The sequence below is a fragment of the Botryllus schlosseri genome, chromosome 4 (assembly GCF_051294905.1).
Source record: "Botryllus schlosseri isolate E-star chromosome 4, Bs_hap1, whole genome shotgun sequence".
Lineage (NCBI taxonomy): Eukaryota > Metazoa > Chordata > Ascidiacea > Stolidobranchia > Styelidae > Botryllus > Botryllus schlosseri.
This window is the reverse complement of record NC_137239.1, coordinates 582341-599505: the sequence shown is the minus strand read 5'-3', so window position 1 is coordinate 599505 and position 17165 is coordinate 582341. Positions and strand designations below refer to the sequence as shown.

The 17165-nt window shown below is 40.6% G+C and overlaps 1 protein-coding gene across 3 annotated transcripts in view; it reads right to left on the bottom strand.

The window, feature by feature from the left end:
* Positions 1-3112: 3112 nt before the first annotated feature.
* Positions 3113-17165, bottom strand: part of LOC145437854 (uncharacterized) — a 28969-nt gene continuing 14916 nt past the window's right edge. For 2 of the 3 annotated variants that reach the window (XM_080315200.1, XM_080315202.1), the window contains 2 exons: positions 5001-5245; positions 3113-3477 (listed from right to left, as the gene is read on the bottom strand). In XM_080315200.1, coding sequence (XP_080171326.1) covers positions 3280-3477; positions 5001-5245 — 443 coding nt within the window. In that variant the 3' untranslated portion in view covers positions 3113-3279. The remainder of the gene's footprint in view (positions 3478-5000; positions 5246-17165) is intronic. The other variant, XM_080315201.1, reaches the window with a different exon arrangement.

The window sequence follows — 17165 nt, the reverse complement described above, 5'->3', positions numbered from 1 at the left end:
TGTAAAAATTACGAGTAGATTGAATTTCAAAACTTTATAGTACGACTGAGCTGATTTTATATCTAGTCATTACCGCGAAAATGGGAGATTTAGGCCAAAATATCCCCATGGGTTATCTCCACAACAAGAGCCAATTTGAAAAAAAACTGAGGTCATAATCGGAATCAGTGCCCCTCAGAACGCCCAGAACCACTCTTACTTTGTCTGCCTAAAAATATGTGTTGACCAGTGTAATTAATAACCAATTATTAACAATTACAAAACCTGACGGGCCCGTTGTTATTAATTACTTTGCTGCATGTTTTTTATTTATTTCGTGACCTAGTGCTTGTTGTATAGTGAAAAGATATCGGAATCACCCAAAACTTCCCGACTAGAATAAAGAAGAAATTCTTCCGTGGGTCGCAGATTCCAAATTGGCATTTCATCACGGAGCGAATCATTTTTTTCAGTGGGTGGTATTTGTCCGTTGGGATTAAGATTGCCAGGACAGCAGTATTTGCGTCGCGGCAATTGTTTGCTGAATATAACGATACATCCCTGTGAAAAATAGTATGTTAAAATTGAAAGAAAAAAGCAGAAAAAATTATCCATGGGCTAGATCAGAGGTCTAAAACACGCGGGCCGCATGCGGGCCGCAAGAACATTTTGTGCGGCCCGCGACGACATTTAGGAATTTCAAGTGTTCGATGATATATTCAAGTGCCATATATCTTTTTTAGATTTAGGAACTTGAAGTTCGCTCTAAAACTACTAAAAAAACTTGAAATCTTCACAAAATTCACCATCACATCACTTTTAACAGCTACCCTGCGGTAGAAGATCAGCTATTACATCACGTTTCTAGGACATGGGGATAAAACATGACCCGATAATGATTCGAGACTAGGGCTGGGCACAATGACTCGAGTGATCAAGTATGAATCGAGTATTAGTTCTAATGATCCGAGACGAGCAATAAAAGACCATTTTTCCGAGTACGGAAATTATACGCTTCTCACCACTGAAAGTTAATTTTTCAACGTTAATTATAGTTTCGATACTAATTTTCACTGTTGAGGCCCTGAAACCTTGATAGGCGGTATAGTAGCAAACGAATAATATAGTGCACAGCTATAGGTTACTGGACGTCGCTCATTTCCGAAGTCATGATTGTCCTACAACATTGTGACTAAGTGGAATAAAATCGGTAGGGCCGACAAAATACCGAAGCATCTTTTATGTGCTGGATAATAGGCATTATTTTCTTTGTGGTGGCATAAACGGTACATATTGGAACTTTGACGTACTACATTCTGTTATAACGTCATAATGAGTGATACTCGATGACTCTACTCAAATCATATTACGTGATTCAGAATCGAATCACTAAGGTACTCGATTTTGCCCAGCCCTATTCGTGACTGAAAATTACGATTTGGTTTGGTGCGACCTTTCGTAAAATTACTCCATTTCGGATTGACTGGGTTATTAAATAAAAATGACCCGAGTTGCGTCGGATCAAACGTTAAAATGAGAGAAAGACTTGCGACTCGGAACGGTGACTTGGTAATCGTACGGGCGCACCAATCTATGAAAGTCTCATGAGGAATAGTAATAAATCAAATGGTCGTAGCTTGCGTTGCGTAGGCTATATAGCTATCTAATCAGGTCAGGATGGAAACTATTGGCATTCTGTGGCTCCTGTGACGTATAGTTTGTTACATACTGGGTGTTGTTTGTTCTCTTTATCCATGTTATTATCGGTGGCGAGTAAGGTATAGTGGAATGCTCCACAGCTGCAACACGAATGGATTCCTCGGCGATTGGACATTTCTATTCTAGTAGTTCTCAACCGGAGGTCCGTAGACCCCTTTGGGGTACGAAGCGCCAAATCAGGGGGTACGAGATGCATTGTGAAATTAGGCCTATATGCTGTGGAATATTCTTCGCGCTATGCGCGATTTTATGTTAATAGGCTTTCTGATTTTAATATAGGTGCCATCGGAAATTGTGTTAAAAATGGACACGGGGTACGAGACACCTTATTGAAAGCATACGGGGTACGATCTTTAAAGAGGTTAGGAGACAATGCTATTACTATGGCACAATAATTATTATATTCAAGTTGTTATTGATCTGTTCCAATAAACTGGACCCCACAATACAAATGGCATTCCGCAGAGAAACAGTATATGTCAGTGAACAAATACTAATTGAAATCGTGTGCGTCTTTGTTGTTCAGTACGTTTGTGCGATATCAGTATCTTTTGTAGGAGCAGGCAGAATGTCACGAAATAACATCATGTAACGAAGTGACCACACTAACGGGCCCGCCGGAATGTGGTTAATTATTATTTACGGGCCCTACATTTACCAAGACAGCACCTCACTCAGCTCTACCGGTAATCTGAATACGTGCGGATGAGAAGGGAAAAGGTGGGTTAAGCTGATAGCAATATATCTGCAACTCTCTATCATATTGACCGATTCAATCATGAATTGTAGGAAATTTTCACGTTTGGCGCGATTATACGAAATAATCTTACTCAAAAACAGAGTACTATAAATCTCGCTGATAAGCGTAAAGCATGATGGAGCGTTTGGGGGAAGCCCCCAGAAGTTCGGTTTATCACCCTATGAGGGGGACTATGATCAACGTTTTGGGGGGGCTGACGAAGTGCTGTTTCGGTCACGCAACCTGCTACATAAATGACATTGCCCGATAATTTTGTGAAAGCACAAATGGCAATTCATATTCATTTTGTGCGAAGCACGATACAGACTCATGACTTTGCACTACATTTTTTGAAAATACAATTCTTGTGTGTGAGCCGTGAAAACCTGAAGCAAATAAATTTCTTCGTCTCAGACTTTCCATCTCGCTCGCTCTCTCTCTCCCTCACTGTCCCTATTTGTCTCCCTATCTCTTTCTTTCTCTCTCTCTCATAGGAAAAAATACTACTTCTAATTGACAAAAGAAAAGAACGTAGCGGAAAATTAGATTTATTCGAGTAAGTACTGCCAGGAGAGAAAAAAACGACTTGTGTACTTCGAAAAAGTAGAAGTACCTCGTTACGGACCATCTCTGATTACCACGAATTTCAAAAGTACACCTGAAGCAGTTAGAACATTTTAAAACTTCATGTCGTTTATTCACCGTTATGACGTATATTCACTTATTTTATTTTCTACATCAAGACTACATTGATGACAATATAACAATATCTACATAATTAAATCAAATTTCTCCTGGTCAACGTTTCATTGACGGCGTTTCTTCTGTATTGTAACGAATGATCATGTTTTTTTCTCGCACATCACTCCGTTATATGTTCTTGAGTTTGGGTTATTAAATAATCCGAAGTAGGAATCGCCGTCATTTCTCACGATCATGCCCATGTAGATGTGCGACAGCGTAGGGTCTGGATCTCCTGGATACCATTGAAATTGATCCGAATCTTTCTCTATTCCAGATCGGTACAGCAGAGTTGAAGTCTGTCAAACATGTACTTGGCTCGAATATTTCTGAATCGCGGCTCACGGTTGCAACAAAATGGCACGGTAGCAGGGGTGAGCATGGAATTGAATTATGCATTGAAAACGCGGATTCAATGATTTTGCCAGATTTTGATTGGGTATGAAATTACCATTATTTTCGATCAGGATTTTAATTCTGACTCGGATAAAAAGTTACCGCTACTTTTCAATTTTCATGCGACTTCTGAACAATGTTCAGTCATTATATGAGTTAAACGTGGATTGATAAAATGGGGCATATTTATTTCTGGAGTTGTATTTGAAACTTCAGATTTGAATGGGATTAGGATATACAAATTTAAAATCCGTAAATCTCTGCACTGTAGTCGATTACGGTTACAAGAATATGCAAATTACGGATGGTACGAATCGAGATCAGGGATAGTGCGGATAGGTTTTGATTCGTGTGAACACGTACGTAGACACTAACATCTGACGTCGCAATTCTAATTTCCACCACGACATTTACATAAGGATATAACAGGGTAGAGAACAACCGGGTACGTTAACGACTATTATGGATTGTTTACCAATTTATATGATTGCAATCACTTCATAATCGTGCAAATGCTGAAATCGATTACGATAACAAATTACGATCACCTCATGCCTGCCTCAACTCCACAAATATCGTACTTTGATGTCGGTGCTAAGTGCTGTAATGCGACCCAACATCAATAGTTATTCCTGCGTGTTGTTGCCGAGAAGAGTACCGACCATTTATGCAACAGACACATGCAACATGATCAAGTCTAAAATCACATGAGCGCAACTATTTGGTACATGAACAATCTTCAAAGGAATAAACTGAATTATAGTTTTAGCATCAGTACAGAAGCACAGCATAGTATCTTGCTAATCGGTCTACGATGTTGTTATATGCAAACAATCACGTGACACCCGCCCATCGAATAGCATATTCACGACAAATGGCGCTAGTATCCTGATTTGAGGACAATTAGGCAATTCTATTACTCTATTCATAAATTTATCCTTAAGTTTATTAAGTTTTGATTGATTACCGCGAGATACCATTGTTGCGCGGTCTTCAGAAACGATGAAAATCAAATTTGACTCAATTCCAACCCGTAGAAGTGGAGTTATTTCAGTTTCTCTTTGATAATTCTGGGATTATCCTTGATCGGCGGATCATCCCAGAATTACCATCTAAAAACTTGAAGAACTCCGCTTCTACAGCTTGGAATTGAGTCAAATTTGTTTTGCATCGTTTTTGAAGACAGCGCAGCAATTTTATGGGGTTGGCAGAAAAATTTGACAAAAAATTTTTTTGGCATTTTTGGGCAAATTCAAAATTTTCGAACTGTACGAAATCGGCGAATATTAGTTGGAATTAATTCAAATTTGGTGTGCGTCGCTTTTTAAGGCAACCTAACGATTTAATCACGTAGCTAGCAAGATTCAGGAAAAAGGTGATTTTTGAACAGCCCTGCCTGTATATACTTCGAAATGTATGCAAATACCGAGTGTTTGTATTCCATTCCAAACCATAAGTCGATGACCAATATACCAGCTGGCAACTTCGTGAGAGCGAACTTGTACAACGTGCTTTGTTGATCTCTATCATCAATTTCAGCCAATACAGATTCATGTTTTGCGCATTCCGCAATTGCTTGATCATGAGTCACATTCTCTGTTGATGACACGATAGTATTGAAACATTTTCCAGAATGAAGCAGTCCCCCTCGTCTTCTGCACTCATCTTCTGTAATGCAGAGTCAAGCTTTCGATTGGCAATGTCGTCACACTGATTATTTTAGAATTGAATTTAGTAGCACAAGTATATCATCGTATATTACGTCACACTGAATCAAGCTCAATAATCAGGCTAATTGAAGACGTGCAGTGTGCAAGTGCATTCCTCGAAGAAAGCATCCAAACGGTTTCATACGATGTTAAGTTGTCGTTCTTTCATAATTGCTAATTGGACTCATTTCTTTACACTATGCATTAGGGTTGTCCAAAATTTGAAAAATTTCGAAAATGCTGCGTTGTAATGTCTTATTCTATAGATTATTGATTAAAAACATCAACAAGCCTGAAAGAAGCTCTCAGGAACGTCGTTAAGATTTCTTACAAAGCGTTTGAAAGTAGCTGCCAAAGAGTGGGCGGGCCACCGACGGCGAAATTGCAACTAGGCGGGCAATGACGAAACCACGATTCTTGATTGGGTAATCGGTTATGCTTCAATGATGACGGCGGCTGTCAGCTCTGATTTGGGTGCTTCACCGTGTTTGACAGAAGGAGTAGGTTTTGCTGCTGCTGAGTCTGTTGGTGACGGCTGTAATACTGTAAAAGCGTGTTGTGGTTTGATGAGTCAATAGTAGTAATGTAACAGTGGTTCTTCGAATGTATCAGTTGTAGCAGTAGTTTCTGTTTTGCGGAGGTCGAGTCTGTTAGTAGAGACGGGAATTTGTAAAGCGCATTGTGGGTTGATGCATCAATAGTTGTAATGCAACACTTGTTCCTTGCTCAATGTTTTAGTTGCAGCAGCATTTTCTGTTCTGATGAGGTCGATTTTGTTAGTAGTGGTTGTGGTCATGTACAAGGGCATTGTGGGTTGGTGAGTTAATAGTCGTAATGTAACACTTGTTACTTAAATGTTTTAGGCGTAGCTGTAATTTATGATAGAAGGCAAAAATATTACTGTCATGGCAGAGGCAAAACGGCGGAAGACTGTGCACTTGCCACAGAGAAGAACAAGATCTCTATCTGAGCATTACTTGGTCGGATATGCTTGCGATTACATCTGTGGCTCGAGATTACCAACCTTGCGAGAAGTAATGAGTTACTTTCTGCATCTGAAAGACCATTGCCCTCAGTCAACCCCTACTCGTGAGCTATGTAATGTGGTGGTTCATGATGTCATGACAGTGTGGCAAATGGCGAGAATTGCCACAATACTTAAAGGAAATGCGGTGAAATTACTTGAAAAACTGAACAAAAAATATATTTTTCTGAAGGCGACCATGAAACGGGAAAGTGATCCCAAGGGTAAGAGGAAAACATTCACGGAAGATTTGGACAAGTTGTGGGATATTGGAAGTACAGATGCGATAGCAATAATACAAAATGACATTTATCTATCACATGATAGAAAGCTCGAAGACATTGCATTCTATGAAGATCAACAGCAATCTCGCAAATGCATAATGTTGGGAAGAGACAAGATTCTCGCTAAAGACATCGAAAAGAAAACAGCAACCATGGCGGATAGAACTGTTAAAAACATTCAACATGACTCAAGTGATGACTGACTATGTTGTTTTAGCATCTTCTTCATCTTCAAAAGAGGGTGATAGTTTGAGTTCAAGTTCTGATTATGATGCTGATGTTGGTCTTGGCACCTCGACAGCCATTAAGCTGATGGCACCTAAAAATATTATGAATAATACCCATGTGTCCCAAGCTCTGGATCGATTGCAACTAACAGACAACAAGGCAACAATGCTGATCGGAGCATTTATTACGGCTTGTGGCGGTGACATAGCAATGTTCTCTCTGTCAAGATCTTCGACAAAGAGAGCCAGGGAAACAAATCGTCTTGAAATTTCCAAGGATATTTCAGAAAAATTTGCAGAAAATAAACCTCAACATGTTGCTATTCATTGGGATGGAAAGCTCACAGAGGATAGATTAGGAAATCGGTATGAGGCTCTGTCAATTGTCCTATCTTGTCATCCTCAATACTCAGAAGGAAAACTACTTGGCATTCAAAAGATGCAAAATGCTGCAGGTCAGACGCAAGCAGAAACCACTTTCAACATAATTGAAAGTTGGAATATAAAAGATGCTGTAACAGCTTTGGTTTTTGACACTACAGCAAGCAACAGCGGCTGGAAGAAGGGTGCAGCAAAGATTCTTGAAGACCTTCTAGGAAGGAAGGTGTTCTACCATGCATGTCGGCACCATGTGTATGAGCTGGTAGTGAAAGACGTTTGGAAATCTTTATTTGGAAAGGCCACAACTGGACCAGAGAATGCATGGTTTGCCCACCTTAAAAGGAACTGGAGCAGTCTTGACAGGGAACAGCAATTCAAGACTCTGACTATTCCTCTATGTTTTGCTGAACGAGCTGCAATGATAGTTGATAAGTTCAAGCTACTGTTGAACAGAAAAGATTTTTTCACACGGGATGACTACAAGCAATGTGTGACTAATGCTCTTGCTCTTCTCGGTGCAGATGAAGATATACGTCATCACAAACCTGGTGCAGCACACCATGCGAGATGGATGGGTACAATTCTGTATGCTCAAAAGATGTTCATGTGGGCCGACCAATTAGATTACAAATCTGAAGAAGTTGAACTGCTGCGCCGCTTCAATTTATTTTTGGTTCTCTTTTATATCCCTGCGTGGGTGGATTCAAGCATTGGTCGTGATGCAGCTGGTAATGACTTGAGATTCGTTCAGCACATGTTGAGTTATAAGGAATATGATGAGCAAGTTTCCACAGCTGCTTCACGAAAGCTTTTGAAGCACGACTGGTATATTGTTGAGGAAACCGCTGTATACGCCTTGTTTTCACCGACGGAAAGCAAGGAAACCCGGGAAAATATGGCAAAGGCGCTCCTGCAAGTAGAGCGAACTTCCAGTTTCAGAAGGGGCCCACCCTCATTGAATGCAACTATACAGATCAACAAGGACAGTACGTTGTCTGACCTTATTGGGCCCCAGTCGTGGTACATATTTGAAGTTTTTGAATGCTCTGGGGATTGGCTGCGTCAACCGGTTGATGATTGGCACTTTTCAGATTCATTCGATAAAATGAATTGCTACGTTAGTTCTGTCAAAGTCGTTAATGATGCCGCAGAAAGAGGTGTCAAGCTAAGCACAGACTATGCTGCAATCTTGACTGACAATGAACAGCAAAGAGACAGTTTGCTTCAAGCTGTGGAACAGCATAGGAAGATTTTTGGAGACAGCAGGAAGTCTACTCTTATCAAAGGCCAGTGATCTGCAACACTGACCCTGCGATATACTTTTTAATGATGCCTTTTTTAAATAGCAGTTTTGCCTTTGTTAAATCTTGAATAAAAAGTGTAATATGCGTTCGTTTTAGAGAGAGACGTCGACTTACCATAACAAGCCATAAGGAGAAATTGACTACTGGTTTGCAATTTATGAGTTACAGTCGTTGTCAACTGGTATGTTTTAGAAGGCTCGAAGGTAGCACGATGCATGCATCTAGTTCATTCTTATCTTAATTGGCCAAGCTCCTGTGCAAGAAGTAACAAAACTGTTATACACAGTGTTCAGGTAGAAAATATATTACTGGATCGTTATGCTGTTGTCGATGGCAGCATTAACAACGTCAATTTACCATATCGCCAATGCCACGAACAGAAATGGCTGCAAACCAACACAACAGAGTAGAACGAAATCGTGACCAGCAATGATCACAAAATCAGTATTTCAGCCAATCAGTAGCTTATTATTACAGGTTCCAACCAATCAAAATTCTAGGTTCGTGATTGCCCGCCCACTTCATCGATTCCCCGCCCACATGCAGACGGCTACTTTCAAACGCTTTGTAAGAAATCTTAACGACGTTCCTGAGAGCTTCTTTCAGGCTTGTTGATGTTTTTAATCAATAATCTATAGAATAAGACATTACAACGCAGCATTTTCGAAATTTTTCAAATTTTGGACAACCCTACTATGCATGCATGTTTCATCTAGAAATCAGCTCCTAATAAATCGCGCGAAGAGCGGAAAATATTTCAAGATAATTAAAATCTGCCGCGAAAGACTCTATTTGATGTTGATTTGTGAAATAGTTTCGGGTCACCTACGAGCTTTGTACATTTTAAAAACGTCTGTTTCACCTTTCGCGAAAACATGGTTATAGGCTATTATCTCGTTTGCGTCAAATCATTTGGTGTGTCATGAAAAATCAATTCAAGTCGAGACCACATCATGTTTAGAGCGTAGTTCCCCTTCTTCACTCATAATGTGATTATCTGGTGTCATGCAATAAAACTAAATGTAAATGCTGTACTTTGATTCTATCAATGAATCATGTGACTCGAATGGATACACGCACGTCTGGGTTACGCACAGGACCCTAACTGCCGCACCTCAAACCCCCCAATTGGGGGACCCGATCTCAAAGAGGAGCCAAAATTAGTTCGTGAATAAACATGAATCATGGAGTATTTTTTTGGAAATTTATGCAACTTCTTCAAAGAAGAAATGACAATTTGAAACCGTGTACGTTAGGGTTGTTCAGAATTGACCGACTTTCAAAAAGTCTAGGTTTTCAGTCCGTTTCCCATGCCTTATACCTTAAAAACAAATTCTGGCAACTTTTTTTTGTAATTCATCCCCTGCATCCGTGTGCACATTGAGCTGGAAGAATGGCAGCTGAAAATAGGGGATTCCCCTAAAATCTGAGTGTCACGATTTTACCTAGCCTAGTTAAAGTGACATATAACATGGATTTATGCAGCTGCTGCGGTTTGGAGTGCTACAAAACCCTACTATATAAGGCATTCCTAGTTCAGGATATCATTTCCATGTCCCACACTGCCTTAGAACTGCTCAAAACTACCTAAAACTGATAGTCATTTTGTTGGATCACATATCCTACACCCCTCAAACCTACCCGGCACTGTTCATCAATTTCCTGGATCCCCATGTGCAAGAATACAACTGTAAATGTAACATCCACTCACAGCCACATAATAAACATCACAGGAAACGAAAAAATAAGGCAAAGAAAGAGATCAACTTGGCAAAATATTACATAAATCAGGTGGATGAAATGGTTGCTTTCGAGAAATCTGCATATCTGTTCCGGTGATCTTCCGCAGCTTGTAGGAGGCTCGCTCGCTGTTTTTTGTCATCCGTTATGAACGCAGCATAGTCGGTATTCAATTTTACCATACGCTCTGCTGCATCATTAACTACTTCAACAGTATTCACAAATTCTTGAGCAGTCACGAAATCCGGATCAGTATGCCATTCCGAAACTGGAAGACTCAACCAATCATGTTCCACATGTATAGCATCAAATAGAAACCACGATTCTGGCCCAATCAAATCGACCATACTCAATGACTCAGAGACAGAGTCAGAGATCAGACTGAGAGGCATACCTCTGCGAAATTTTTCAGGGATTGGCATTTTCAGCAATTTAGCAGCCATCGCTTCCTTCAGTTTGTCAGGAATCTTTGGATTAGCCGAGAACATGGTAAATACCACCATTTCCTCAGTTAGATACCAATGATGTTTTCGCAATTTCTTGTATGCCACATCAGCAACAGTGAGATCGCATAATGAAAAGTTTTTCATGTCATGAAGGAATTTGAGATCATTCCAAGGTGTGTCACATGCAATACCAGTTTTCAACCAAGCTGGAACATAAAACAAAGCAATGAATGTATTGATTCGGTCCAACTTTTCGATGAACTCTTCAGAATAGTCCATTTGCTCACTCCACATGAACATTTTTTGACAGTACCGGACTTGACTCATCCATCTAGCGCTATGAGTAGCACCAGGCTTGCGAAAACGATGATCAACATATTTGTCATCCAAAATCGCCAAGGTGCCTGTTGCACATTCTCTGTAGTCGTCATCTCTTATCAAGACTTCTTTCTGCTTTCCATCATTGGGTTTCATCAGTGGAATTATTTCTTGCTTTGCTTCGTCAGCTTTCATCGCCAACCAGCTGCCTTCAATAAACTTCAGCGTTTTATAGCTTCTTGATTTATCAATATGTTTCCACTTCTTCTAGAAGGTATTAAAATCCGCGTTTTCAGGGCCTGTGGTTGTGGATCCAAACAAACACTTCCAAACCTCTCGAATGACCAGTTCATAAATATGATGGCGACAGGCATTGTAGAAAACTTTCCTGTTAATCAATTCTTCAAGTAACGGAACCGCACCTTTGTTTTACCAGTGTTTGAGGATGTTGTGTCAAACACAAGAGCTCTAACAGATTTTGTTAAATTCCAAAGTTCCAGCAGTTCAAATGATGCATCAGCCTGTGCTTTTCCTGTAGCACTTTCCAGAGTTTGAATGCCAAGAAGTTTCCCTTTCTTAAATGCGCCGGAATACGCAGATGATGCGAGCACTGCCAAGGCCTCAAATTGATATCCTAGACGACTCTTAGTGAGCTTTCCATCCCAGTGCAATGCAATGTGCTCTGGTGGATTGGTGGATATTTTTTCAAAGATAGATTCGGAAATTTTCAAACGATTTGCAATGCGTCGTCGATAGGTCCCAGATCTTGAAAGATGCAAGTCATTAGGGTTGCTATCGCAAGCTTTAATCAGTGCTGCAGTTATCATGGTAGCGGCATTATCACTGACTTTCAAGCGATCAAAAACCTGGCATAGGTCTTCGTCGCTGAATAGGTTTACAGGAGCTTTTAGAGTCACAAATTTAGCGGAATGACCAGATGTCGACTGTGCAAGTTCAAAATCAGTGCTGTGAGAAGTGTCAGCTACCAGTGAAGATATAGATGAGCTCTCTGTAAATTCACCTTCGCTACTTGATGCTGGTGCAGACTCTCTTGCACTCATGGTCCGTCTCTTTTGTTGCATGATTTTCGCTTTCAACACTTTATCTTTGCCACCGATCGTTGCTAATCTCGGACCCCTTTGATCCTGATAAAATGCTATGTCTTCACGTTTTTTATCGTCAGAAAGAAGTCTACTTGCTTCAATTGTCGCTATCGCGTCAGGGGCTCCTATATCCCATAGCTTACTCAGTTTGGCTTCAAAGTCGCTTTGTTTTTTTGATACATATTGCCGGCCTGCAGTTTTCTTTAGTGACAGCCATTGTTTCCATGCTGTTTCCAATCTTTTAGTGGCATTGACTTTTGTGATAGTCTTTATGCCAGCAAGTAACCAAAAACCGATCACTTCATCTACTGCGATCTGGATGTGTGACTTGACTGGTTCATTTTTTTTTAATGAATGCTCTCTCAGGTGTAGCACATATTGCATAACTTGCCTCAGAGTGGGCAACTTCGATCCGGTAATGGCTTCCTCAGATGGCCCAACCAAGAAATGCTGTGTCTGCGATCGTGTTCTTCTAGTTTTCTTCGGTACTGCTGCACTAGATGACGATTTTCTTTCTTTTTTCAGACATTTCGCACTACAGCTAATCCTAGAAAAACAGATATACATAAACTCAGTCAAGCAACAAAGAATAGTGGAAAACATTTCAGTTCTTTTAGAGTTTAGGTCGAACACATACTGCATAACTTGCACAGGAGTAGCCAGATTAGATCCAGTTATAGATTATCGAAGATAGTTATTCCTAAATTGGAAAAACTCATACCAGTATATTGATATCTTGGGATATAACAAAAAATTTAGAGCAACCGACTGGCGGTTTTCCCCAGTCACTGGAATAGACATTTGCAAGCTTTGTTTCTATCCCAGTAGAATGGAAAAGAGTATCAGGTCTATTATATCAAATAGTTGTATACTGCTATAATACTATGTTCACTAATCACGCGCTAAACTCGCTAATAGCATGAGTCAAAACGCCGCCTGATAAGTCCTGCACGTCAATCGTAAACACAGTCCATCAACAACAAAGCAGCAAGGCACCTGACTAATCAATGATCCCCGTTTCACAGCCGTGCTCAGCACTTCATCAGCGCTAAAACATACGCGTCACGTCAATGAGAACACACGCCATTCCTGTCGAGTCACTGACAACGGGGGAATCCCCTAATTCCGAAGAAATTTTTAGGTTCATGAGAAAACGGCAATGTGCACACGGATGCAGGGGATGAATTACAAAAAAAAGTTGCCAGAATTTGTTTTTAAGGTATAAGGCATGGGAAACGGACTGAAAACCTAGACTTTTTGAAAGTCGGTCAATTCTGAACAACCCTAGTGTACGTCTTAGTTTAGTACGTTTGGGTGATTTCAATACCTTCTGACACAGCAGATAGGAGGATACGAAATAGCATCATGTACCGAAGTCATTATACCAACGGGTACGCCCGAATATGTTTGATTCTTATTTAAGGGTCCTACCTTTTCGAACACCCTTCACTTGATCAGCTCTACCGGTAAATCTGATTACGTGAGCAGAGAGAGGATAAGTATTAATAGCAATATATATGCAATTCCCGATCATATTGACCGATTCAATCATGAATTATATAAAATTTTCGCGCGTCTAGGCCATGTATACACTCACTAAGGGACACCCAATGTAGATGATAAGTTGCGGCAAAAAACGTAGGTGCCGAGGTTGGTCTGATCTGGTCCCCCAGAAGTTCGGCTTATCACCATATGATGGGCCTGGTTGCGCACTGTTGTTCATTGGCCTGCGCAGTAAGTTGACGTGTTTGCGCGGACTCGTGAAAAATTAGAGGGAACATTGCTCCTAACCGCCTTCTCTTCCACGTAAGCGGTGTCTTAAAAAAGCCTAGAAGTCGGCTGTGCTACATGTCGGCAAATACGGAATCAAAAATAAGGAAAATCGATCTGGTGTAGGCTAAATCAGTGGTTCTCAACCGCCGGTCCGCGAGGTATATTTAGATTTTATACCTTAATTTCAAGATGCAAGATGTTGAAGGCTTGTGCATTGGAAAAATAAATGAAACGTCAAATTTTAAACTGATGCAGAACTTCTTGAGGTAAATTAGGCCTGGAAACATGTTCGATTTGACTTAAAGTTCAAGCTGTCTCTGGTGAAGACATGTGAGCGACTCGCTAACTAAGAGCTGACTCGCTAAACCGCGCAATTCGTACGATCATTCGTTCTCGATTCATTAATTTTGTGGGTGATCAGGTATCGCTGTAATTGTTTTCTTGCAGGGCATTGTACTCGTAACAGGCGACGTCTGGTAGTAGTGGGAAATCAGCAAGATAGCTCGACAAGGTGCTTGGTTCTACTCCAAAACGCTTCATCTCTGGATATTGTAAGAGATAAGAATATTACTCCAATTAGCCCGGTCGGTTCATGCACGGCCGTCAGCTCAAAATTAGCCATGTTTATCTGGGCAAGTCAATTTTACCACGACTCAGCACTCAGCAGGCACTACCGTAAAATCAAATGAATACCATCATAAACATATTTAATTACGAACAAAATCCTCACAATTTCACTCTCTAGTACAGGGGTGGCCAACCTACGGCCGTAGAAGGAAATTTGCGCGGCCGTGGACACGTACTTACATTAGCATGTGTCGGCGGCCGTAAACATGAAAATTGAATTTACGAATTGTCTCCCGAACTTTTGAGAAATTTTATTTAATATTTAAATTTTCATCGCGCTACGCGCGATTCAGTGCGACTTCATTTTTCGAATTTAGTCGTAGCGCCCGTTGCAATGTAAGCCCCACAGTACAGATGGGAACAGTGGAGGAAAATGATGCACCCCATATAGAAATAACAATCTGGAATCATGCGCTGCTCACGAAATAACAACACGGCCCAAAGTAACTATATTAACAATTGGTCCACCCAAAGATGCATCCATTTGCTCTAAATTTTCGAAGTCACTTCCTCCATTAACTCTACCGATGAATCTGATCACTTTGGTTGAGAAAGGATCAATATTTCACAGTAATATGTGAAACTACGAATTTTAATGACGAAATTTATTCGTGAATCTAAAAAAATTTCCGCGCATGGCGCGACCATAACCGATCCCAGTTGTTAGTCATAACATTACCACTATATGTCGCGATTTCGATGACTATAGTCAGACGACATGAAAAAGTAGATTAGTCCGCTGTTCACCAGTAATTGACATGGACTTGGACGAGCACAGTTTAAAATGGGTATGGTGTCCCGTTAGTTCATTGCGACTATGTCCTGGATGCAGCCGTAGGCCATACAAGTAACCGATATGCGGCCGTGAATAGCAAAAGGTTGGCCACCCCTGCTCTAGTACGATACTTACAGAAAATCGGTTGAATACATTACATTTGGTGATGATTTTAATATTTTGAAGTTTACCGTTCCGCCAAATATCTTTTGAAATTTTACCGGTCCGCGAGGTGAAAAAGGTTGAGAACCACTGGGCTAAATGACCAATTGACCATAGTAGTCGAAAAACACCATGAATACCACGAACAACTGACTGTTGTGATCAATATGCTACTCAGCTACACTGTACTGTGTCTAATTGCCGTTCGACCGAATGAAAGTTGTATACACCATTGGCATAAAAATGAATACCGGTAAGAAATTGACATGATACTAAAATGAAGAAACATCTGCCCAGCATGGGAAGAGGACTAGAGGTGTATAGCATGTGTTGATCCTCGCCCTGTTGGGGCTAACATCAGTGATTCTCAAACTGTGTGCCCCAGCTTCTCATGTGTAACGCAAACTTTTTGGCAATTTAAGGGGACAATTGATTTATATTTTATTGAATCAATTCATCAACAAGAAATCTTTCCGCAAATTATGGGCATATTGTCTGGAGTTCCTTTCGAACTTCAGCAGTAGCCTACTTCACAGTAACTGCTGTCAATACTTTGGGTATAGGTAATCCATTGGGAAGCAATAGATAATCCAATCCTTTTGAAGAATGACCCGTTATAAAAGAAAGTTTGATGTATTGACTGTATGCTTTCAAATCCTATTCCATGATCGATGTAAAATCGAGCATAATTTATTCATATACAGCAATTGCATCTTCATTGCTGTGTGAACGGGCCGTGATTGCCTCGAAGTGGGCCCAAAATCAGTTCGAAAATCAAGACGAAGTAAAATATTTTTTGACACGTAAAAACATCTTGAAAATTTCTTTGCGATGCGGGAAATTGGGTGTAACTGACATTCCTGATATTTTATAGGGGAATCACCCCTGCAGGAGATGTAAGTTTTTTAAAAATACTCATAGTTTACAGCCACATTAGCAATTATAAGTGAACCAATACACTAGGTACCGGCATTTTGGCTCATGAATAGCTTAGAACGTGTGGCATTACGAATTGAACATGGTGATGTACCATTCCGTGCCTTAGATTTTCGATATCATCACCTCCATCTCCATTATCTCTACCAGTAAACACGACTCGTTCATGAATCGTGTAACACCGTCCTTCGTTCACTCTGTCATGAGTGTGCGTGTGTCTCCGAATCGCATGCATAAGGGATAGTGATTAAAGTACCCGCTGAGGGAGGGGGTTAGCTTATTGAACACCCAATTGGGGTTCCGGATCAGCGTTTTTAGGGGGCATGGTTGACAAACATAATACTGTCTCGGTCATGCATGCGAGCACTGAGCAGCGCATGAACCTTATTAAATTGACGACGAAATGCTCGTATGTTTAGCGACAATGTGGCATCGTGCACACAAGCCTGTCAAGCAAGTCTGGTGGTAATAATGTGGCCTATGGACAATTGGATACGCTCGACATTTGCTGTCACTATTGAGCGATCATTTAATAGAGTTATTTCCTGCAGAAAATCTCAACGTGTGTTATAAATGTCCGCGGGTCGTATGCTTGACACCTCGGGTGTAAAGTCAATGTGCATTGTACACACTGCAGGCGGCAGCATCATTTAATCTCAATACGTACCGGTAGAGTTTATATAGTCGCGTGTTTGAACTTGACACATGCATTCAAACAGAGAAATTAAAGTTGAAAGATCGCTTTTCGTTTTTTCTTAAAATTGATCGAGGTAATCACGGAC